At 39.2% G+C, this 9,485-nt stretch overlaps 1 protein-coding gene across 1 annotated transcript; it reads right to left on the minus strand.

The window, feature by feature from the left end:
* Positions 1 to 510: 510 nt before the first annotated feature.
* On the minus strand, positions 511 to 2,515 carry LOC147904566 (peroxidase A2-like). Its single transcript, XM_087394770.1, has 4 exons — positions 2,131 to 2,515; positions 1,785 to 1,967; positions 1,459 to 1,627; positions 511 to 1,303 (listed from the first exon to the last, which is right to left on the minus strand). The coding sequence occupies exons 1-4, from the start codon at positions 2,371 to 2,373 to the stop codon at positions 891 to 893; spliced, it is 1,008 nt and encodes a 335-aa protein (XP_087250896.1). The 5' UTR covers positions 2,374 to 2,515; the 3' UTR covers positions 511 to 890.
* Between the last annotated feature and the right edge of the window lie 6,970 nt (positions 2,516 to 9,485).

Consider the following 9,485-nt stretch of genomic DNA (forward strand, 5'->3'; position numbering starts at 1 on the left):
TCAACAATTCTAGAAGCTATCATTAAAGCTGGTTGTAAATGTGGCTAGGATCCCTATCTAGTTAGCTGCTAGCCCTTGAAACGACGGCTAGATTTCCATGACTTTTTGTGCATCAGACCAATGGTGATACTCTCATAAAGTTGAGAATTGACTTTGATAAATTTGTGAAGTGATGAGGAAACCATCCTTCTCGGCTCCACGTCTAGTGAAAGGTTTAGGTAGTACTTGAGAATCATGTCCTAGATTTGCCATTTGACATGAAGACATATGAGGTGTCAGGTTGGCGACGTGCATGTTAGAATGCATTAGCTCAGAAAAGTAAAGTCACAAAACACCTCAAGCATAATCTGATGCGAGGGTGAGGAGGCTTGCAAAAAATGTATTAGATCATATTCAATGGATATCTAGCATGTTTATCGATTTTAAGCAATGATTATGGAAGTAGAGAAGAATGTAGGCGACAAAAAAATGAAGCAAGTAAGGGAGTGCCACCACTCCTCTGTTTGCATTAGGTCCGTTTTAATGTCCACTTACAAAAGGTCTTCAAGGGTTATGCGTTCCCACATGGAAGGAGTAGTCCATGTAGTTATGCCAAGAAGCTTACAACAATAGTTGATTGTCATTGATGTGGGGACCAAGTCATCACGATATGTAAAAACCGATATTAGAAGTGCTGAAAATAGAATAAGGTAGAATTGGATAACTATATCTTTAGATGGATCTTTAAGAACCATGAGTAATGCAGTCTTGTACGAGATTTGGAAACATGGCATCCCCTTATGCTAGATTTGAGCTTGCTCATTGAACACTTTAATTATTTAGTCTGTTTGCAAAACGTAGGCCTGATCTTGCCTACAAAAGAAATGGTCGTGGGCGTGCAATTTCTGATTTTAGCTGTTAGCGACTCGGCAATTGGAGCGAATTTCCCCGGCGCTACCCGTCAATGGGCTAATATTTCCCATGCTGATCATCGATCTTCCAAAGTCGCTGAAGAAGGTACTTTGATCACTGGAGAACGAATCGACCAATGCGTTGGTGCTTCCCCCCGTTGCGTAGAGCTCCTGGTCAGACTGAAGAAGCCCCTTGTTCGACTGCAAATTGGCGTAATAATGGTTGTCGAAAGTCCCTGAAGTAGTGGGATCCAGGGCAACTAACGCATTCGGGTCTCCGCCCTGCGGGCAGGCGCTCTCCAAAGTTTGACGGTAAGTTGGGTCGAGGGAGGGGTCAGGTTGACCTGTGCCGCTGAAATTTTGGAGTCTATTCTGGAAGTTAACGCAGCGAGAGAAACCAATAGTATGACCCCCTGTACCACAGCAAGGAACAAATGCTCTCGCAGAATAAGTTGAAACATCCACAGCTATCAAACTTTGCATCATGCAAACAGCTCCCTAAGATCGCACGACACAGTTACGTGACATGAGGAGGAACGTAGCTCAACAGCGAAAACAGCCGGTTTACCTGACAGAACAACTACGTCTTGCGCCGAAAGTCCTACATTGGAAAATTTGCTTGTGATAGTGTCCAAAGAGTCGGACGGCGCAGGCAATGCCGCTAGAACAGCCGATTGAGTGGCTGCCGTAGTACTGTCCCTTCTCCCTAGAAGAACTGTCCAGGACTGCCCGCCAACCTGCAGGAACTCCATAGACCACATCCATTATAAGCCAAGACGCGCAGAAAGCGGAACAAAAGCTCAGAGAGGACGGAAGAAACTCTAAGCTTCAACTGTGCCAAAGTCAAGACGGTAATGTCGTTGCAATTCAAAACCAAACCATGCTACCACTGACCAGAGAAACCGAAGCCTGTGCTGCCAATGCGAGTATGTCTGCACAAGATACTGTGCCACTGCAGACATTCTCCACCGCAGTCTTTATGTTATCTACGACGTCAAATCCACGCACAGAGTTGTTGTTCGGTCTAGCAAACTTTTCGCCAGATGCTCCATCTAGAAGGATAGAGCCATCACAACCCTACGCCAAACAAACAATCATATGAGAATGAGCTGGCCTTAACTCGTTGGACTAGTGACTTCCTTGCTCAAAAGAAAGCCTCTCTCTGGTCTATCTTCATTGGCTAGAAGTTTGTCGACCAAACATCAAGTAAGAACATAAACTGTGATGTAATCGGACTAACTTGCACGAAGCAGTCGTGAAAGTGCAATCTGAGGAGAGACGCAGCCATCCGAGTTTCAGTCTTTACAGCCTGGCTTACGACTGTCTGCACGATACTGGAGACATTAGGACAGGTTGTGGCATAGAAATCCGCGGTGAGCTGGGAAGAAGCTCCTCCTCCACAATCCATCAACACCAGAGTGATGAGCCAAAACGAAGCGTGCAGGCGCATCAGACTGAGATGATGCTCACGAAGTTTTGCCATTTTCGTGGAATCAAGGAATGTGGGTGGTTAACTAAGCTCACGAGCTGCAGAACTACGTGAAACAATATCAAAAGGATCTCGTCCTTAAGAGGCTTCTAACTAGTTTGGATGGAAAGGAATTGGGGTGAAGATTGCATGCACGCTAACGTCCGATTGGATGGAGTCTGTAACTGCGATCGATGTTTATATAGACGCTGGAGCGTACCGGTCCAGAAATTTCCGGAAACCAGAGGGCAATTTTCTTTGTGTACATTGAATCTGTTATGGAGGAATCATCGGCCACTCTCTTGCTTAATTGTCCTTTGCGAACATCACAGCGTAGACATTTGCTGTTTCACGTCATGCATTTGGTAGTATACCGAAATTTGACGTCCACGCTCAAGATAATGACATTATCGATTAACATTTGAGACTTTCAACGTTCACGTCGGCAAGACTAGTGCTCGTGTGTCGTTCTTTTTCTCCCAACGCAACTTCGTGAAAGCTACTCTTTGTAAGGACATATGACTTTTCTGACTTTTCTTTTGAACTGTGACAGAGTCGTCTACGAAAGGTCGATCCTAACCGTCCAATTTATCCAATGCTCAAATTTGCTGCTGACTGTTTCTCTTTCAACACCGCGTGGATCCGCCTATCCTGATCATTGAATTGTTACAAGGCCTGCCCCCCCTTCGACGTTGTAAGGTCATCAAGGTCCCGCATGGTCAGCAACAGTTTAATCCGGGATACATTGGCAGATACATGTCCAGCTACAGAAGTCAAGGACAATATCTAACAACGTGTTATCTAAGGTGTTTATAAAACAAAACCTAATAAGTCGTTTGTCCCGTTTTGGATGCATATCCCGATCCTATTTGTGTTAGAAATATTTTAAAGATCATGGGATTTTATTAATGCGAGTACCTAAAAGAAAGCAACAATCTACCAATGCCTATACCAATGCAAAATCTCTTATAATAGTGCCAATGGTTTTTTGAAGATGAGTCACTTGAGTTTGGCTTTCATTTCTTTCTTGCAAACATCTATGTTATCCCCAAAAGTAGCCAAAATTTCACAACATATATCTTTTGATTGACAAATCCAAAGCCGCTCATGTAGCATATCAAATCGAATGTCAAGACATGATCTAGATATACTCATGTTTTTTACATCAATGTGTAAATTAACGTGCATCAAACTGTATGGATAATTTTTTGCACCAAGTTAGGAGCATGGTCACCCATTTTAGGCTATCATTTCTCAAGGGTTGGACCCAAGGGGAAGCAAGGTTAGGGAGCTCTTTCTCTTCCTAAGAAATAGGGTTTTTAGCCGATATATAATACTAGTCTAAAACAAGCGAGCACAAAGCCTAGAAAGGTTTAAGGGAATATCAAATGTAACATGCTCTTTGGACTTTATCTTATTGGTAAGCTTACTGTAGTAGATGTGTCCTGCATTGGTGCTACAGGCCTCATTGGAAGCTTGCTCAGTAAGACCTCAGATGCTTGAATGTTGCTACTTGGCCCAATATAAGGTGCACACTAGCTAATTATATCTAAGGAGTATAGATCTAGAAATAAATTAAGCTACCTACTTGTGGTTGTCACTTGTGGAATACATTGGGATCCATGAACATGTAGAGTTCTAGGTCAGTAGCTAAGGACGTGTTATCTAACCAAGGCATTTGTGAAATAAAAGGACCAGAGAATAGAGCGAATGAGAGCTACTCGAATAGCTTGGCCCTTTTTGGATGCATGTGCTGATATTGTTTTTGTTAGAAATATTTTAAAGATGGGACTTTTGTAGAAAAGAAAGAATCAGTATACACACATACTAATACCTACACTAATGTAAATCTAATACACCCCTTAGAAAAAGTATAGGAGTGATATATGCCAGTCTTTTATTTTAAGGTCAATGTTAAAGAATGAACGCATCTAGGTTTGGGACTTGTGTAATGTCCAATTTTGAAATTGGACTTTAAAAAAGTCTTAAAGTGATAAATACTATGTTCTTATGGTCTTTCAAGCTATATTTCAAAAAAAAAATTTGATATAACCAATATTATTCAAATACTTGCTATGACTACTATAGTACTCCCCATGATTAACCATCTCTAAAAACATCAATTATACATGTATAACTAAATACTTACAATGGTCTATTAAATTGTCGACCACCCAATTCCATAGAGTAATTATGTTCCTAAGAATATTAGTAGAAAATTTATTCACTTTGAGAGGTGGTGTAATTGTTGATGTAAAAATACACCCTTTAAGTATTTAAAAAACTCATAAACAATATGGGTAATTATGTCCCTAAGAACATCAATAAATGAGTTGTGCTCTTGGAGAGGTTGTGTACATATGTACCTTCTTAGTCTTAAAATACACCCTAAGTATAAAAGAAAGCTTATAAACAAGGTTCATACATTCTTTGTATAAAGTGGAAATATAAAAACAAGGGTGCATGTATGCCTGAAAGAACTTGACTCTGTCGATTACAAAATCCATTAGGATTTGCCAAGGTTTTATAGTCATTTGCATGCTCTTACATTGACTACAAAGCCACTTCCTTTTTAAAACAAAAAACTATAAATTAAAACTAGAAGGTACATCGGTGTTATTTTTCCTTAAAGGTTTTACAAATGATACCTCCAAAGTTTTGATGTCAACTTTCTAGGGGCTTTTTTGGCTTTATTTTTATAAACAAATGGATCCAATAGACGACAATCTCTTCACCGATAGGCATAAAGCCCGTTTGGTTGGCATAAAGCCCTTTCAAAAGAAAAATGGATTTTTTTAATAGGTCGCGAACCTGCTTTTCTGACAAATGACTTTCTCGATAGCAAATATTTTTCCAGGCAATGGCTTCAGCAGTTAATTGGCCAATCAACTTTAGCGCCTTGCTCACAAATGAACACGTGAGACTTGAATGAGCGATCGAAAAAGCTGTGACTTGAAGACTTGTAGCTGGAGGAAGCCAAGGCAATCATTCTAGGGAGAGCTCAAGCATGGAGGGAGAGTGGAGCCCCCAAATTGATTTATAGCCATGTTGGAGGGGGTTAAAAGCACACACAAACTAATGAAAATCCAATAGACACACACAAGCTAAAAGCTAAAAAGCCAATAGCCATCTAAAAGCAGAGGTTTAGAATTTTAAAATTTCCTAATAAAAATCCCTTAAAAACTAAGAATAATCGCAAAACTCCGACTCACTCAATCCTAAAGCACTGTCACTAGGAGAGCCAGTGCTAACAAACTCATAAGCAATGTGAGTAATAATGTTTCCACTATAACTATTTGCGCCATTAGCAAGGCTTATTTTGATAAAGACATGGCTTCTTTTTTTTAAAAGAAAAAAAAGTTTTAAAATAACCGTGTATATAATTGTCAACAATAAGGAAGTGTGGAAATAACTATCTTAACACTTATTTCATTAATTTTGAACTTATCAATGTATAAATTCACTTTTATAGATACTTTTGGACTAATTTTTGGATAAAATTTAAGGAAAAACTCACTCTTCAAAACACATATAAAAACATAAAACAAGCAATTTTATAGAGTTTTTTGAAGGAAGTGAAATCAAAATTATAAAATTTAACATGACACAAATAAGTTACACCAAAAGATAAGAAATCGTTGTAAACTCTCATAATATTTATTATTGAAAAAATAAATTAAAACCCAAAAGTAAGCCAAATTGGAGAGTCTTTTCAAGGGAAAAAAACTAAAATTATGAAAATTAATGTAACACATTACATATATTAGTGCACGGTTCCGATTCATTTTTGTACTTAAATTTTTAATGAAAAAATCTCCTTTATGAAAATATCCTTCCAAAACCAAAAGGTGACACTACCTTTTGAAATAAAGAGTTTATTTATTTACACTATCATTTTGTACTAATAATGCAAAAACTCAGAAATATAATTCTTACTAAGGTCCATGCATGAGATTAATTTACCATGAGAGCCCTCTAAAATCTCCAAGACTTAATAACGGTGTTAATAAACACCTTTCAAAGTTTTGGAACTCTAAAATTGAAACTCTTCCAAATTGGTTAAGGAGCAACAAATGTGCACTTTTGTTCAATGGAGATTGCTTCTCCAAGAGTTAATAACAGTGCCAACTCCGTTTTTCACCAAGTGTTATGCACTGCCGCTAAAAAATAGTATGTAAGGTGTATTATTCGAGTGCTCTCATACACGCTAGGCACGATGCTTTGCACATGCTCTAATATAACCTAATTAGAGGCGCATGAAAAATATTGTATCCATTGGATATGCTTTGGATGGTCAAACGTGCCACAAACCCAATTTTTCACCAAGCGTTATGCACAAATGCCAAAGAATAGTATCTCAGGTGTGTTATTCAAATGCACTGATACCCAATGGACACGATACTTTGCTCTCACATCAATACAACCTATGTTGAGGTGCGTGCAAAGTATCGTGCCCATCAGATATGCTTTGGATGATCGAAGTTGTCACAAACTCCATTTTTCATCAAGTGTTATGCATAACCGCCAGAAAATAGTGTTTGAGGTGTGTTATTAAATGTACACATATTGGATGGGCACAATACTTTGCAATCATATTAATCCAACCTATCTTGAGGCTTGTGCAAATTATCATGCCCATTGGATATATTTTGGATGGTCAAACTCCTCACAAATCCCATTTTGTCAACAAATGTAATGCACAATTGTAAAAAAACACGCTCTAAGGTGTGTTTTTTAAATGTGTACATACCTGATGGGCATGATATACTGTGTGTAGGAATCAATCCAGCATATCTTGATGTGTGTGTAAATTATAATGCCCATCGGATATGCTTTGGAGGTCAATGTTGCCACAAACCCCGTTTTTCACCACGTAATATGCACAACCATCAAAATAAACTATCTGAGGTGTGCCATAAGAATGCGCTCGTACTTGATGGGCATAATACTTTACACATTGCATAACACTTGATGAAAATTTGGGTTTGTGCTAACTTTGACCATCCAAAGCATATCTGATTGGAACAATACTTTGCATGCACCTCAACATATATTGGACTGATGTGTGTGCAAAGTATGATGCCCCTCAGGTATGAGTACATTTGAATAACACACCTCAGATACTATTCTTTGGCAGTTGTGCATCACTTGATGAAAAATGGGGTTTGACCATCCAAAGCATATCTGATGGACATGATATTTTTCATGCACATATAATTAGGGTATATTAACATTTATGCAAAACATAGTTCCCATCGAGTATGAGAGCATTCGAATAATACACCTCAAATACTATTTTTTTGCAGTTTACATAACACTTGGTGAAAACCCGAGTTTGTGGCATGTTTGACCATCCAAAGCATATCCGATGGACACAATATTTTTCATGCACCTCAACATACATTTTATTGATGTGTGTGCAAAGTATCGTGCCCATCAGTTATGGGTGCATTCGAATGAAACACCTCAAATACTATTTTTTTGCAGTTGTGCATAACAATTGGTGAAAAACAGGGTTTGTGGAAACTTTGACCATCTCGAGTATATTTGATGGACACGTTACTTTGCATACATATTAAAATAGGTTGCATTGATGGACATGCAAAGTATTATGCCCATCGAGTATGTGCGCATTCGAATAACACACCTCAAAGCGTGTTTTTTGATGGTTGTGCATAACATTTGGTTAAAAAATGAGATTTATGGCAAGTTTGACCATCCAAAGCATATCTGATGGGCACGATACATTGCATAAGCCTCAACATCTATTAGATTGCCTTGTTTCAAGAGTATCGTGTCCTTTGGGTATGTACATGTTTGAATAACACACTCAAATACTATTTTTTAGCAGTTGTGCATAACACTTGATGCAAAACGGGATTTGTGGCGACTTTGACCATCTAGAGCATATACGATGGGCACGATACTTTGCACACAACTCAAAATATGTTGCATTTATGCTATAGGGATCAGGATTTAGGATTTAGGATATGGGGTAGAGTTACAAATATTAGCCATGCTACCATTTTTAAGGTCAATGGGTTTAATTATAATTAAACTTCATTCGCATGTTTTTAAAAAGCTAGAATTTGAAAATTCTAACCATATAGATGACTGTAGATGGATTATGCCAATTGATTGAGTACTTGGAGGGCTAAATTTGAACCTCATATGATAAATTTATGCTAATTTTTGGGCAAATTTATCAAATTTCAAGATTGAAATATTAGCCACACTAGTTTGGAGAAGCTCCTGAATTCGCCTTTGGGGAAATATTCACCCTTAAAAGTTTACCTTGGGGAGGGTAGGAAAAAAAGGGAATTAGTGGAATGAGGAGAGGGGAACAAAAGGAAGGGGGCGAGGGGGGGAGGAAACATGGAGGGGGGGAAGGGGAAGGGGAGGGGAGGGAGGGGAAAAGGGGGGGGAGAGAAGGTGGAAAAGGGGGTAAGGGAAAGGGGAAGGGTGTGTGTGTGTGTATTGAGGGGGGGGGAGGAAAAAGGGTGGGGGAGAGAGATAGAGAGAGATGGCGGGAGGGGAGAGAAGGAGGAGCGGGAAGTTTGAATTCAAGAGCGGGAAGTTTGAACTCCTTGAGGGACATATATTGACTCTCACCTCTCTCGTAACTCATTTTCAATGACATCCTTCCTTCCTCTTGCCCCCATCGTGGTCCCCTCCTTCAACAAGCAGCATAATGCCTTTCTCTCTTTTTCTCACATAAAGTGAGAAGTCTGCCTTGGAAATCTGAAAGCCAATAGTGACAAGATAATGTCCTATCTTGTCAGATCAAGCTCTGGGTGCCTGCTTCAAGCCATACAAGAATTTCTCCAACCTACAAACAAACTCAAGATGAACAACATGAACATCACCTGGTGGCTGCTCCATATAGACGTCTTCTTGCAAATCACCATGCCAGAAAGCATTCTTTACATCCATCTGATGTAAAGACCATCCCTTTGATGCAACCATAGTAATGACTGCTCTTACGGTTGCCATCCTTGCAACTGGACTGAATGTTTCTTCATAATCAATGCCATATGTCTGTGCATACCCCTTCACAATTAATCTTCCCTTGTATCTATTCACAGAACCATCTGCATTGTGCTTCACCTTATAAACCCACTTGCAGC

Source organism: Dipteris shenzhenensis, chromosome 2 (assembly GCF_047967505.1).
Source record: "Dipteris shenzhenensis isolate YYH24624 ecotype China chromosome 2, Dip_SZ_1.0, whole genome shotgun sequence".
Classification (NCBI taxonomy): domain Eukaryota; kingdom Viridiplantae; phylum Streptophyta; class Polypodiopsida; order Gleicheniales; family Dipteridaceae; genus Dipteris; species Dipteris shenzhenensis.

What these genes read in the sequence shown, in the direction of transcription:
- LOC147904566 (XM_087394770.1), bottom strand. Translation starts at nt 2,373, where the DNA reads ATGGCAAAACTTCGTGAGCATCATCTCAGTCTGATGCGCCTGCACGCT. An exon ending in TTCACGACTGCTTCGTGCAA is followed by an intron (nt 1,968 to 2,130) that starts GTTAGTCCGATT and finishes TGTTTGGCGTAG; the next exon opens with GGTTGTGATGGCTCTATCCT. An exon ending in CACAGGCTTCGGTTTCTCTG is followed by an intron (nt 1,628 to 1,784) that starts GTCAGTGGTAGC and finishes GAGTTCCTGCAG; the next exon opens with GTTGGCGGGCAGTCCTGGAC.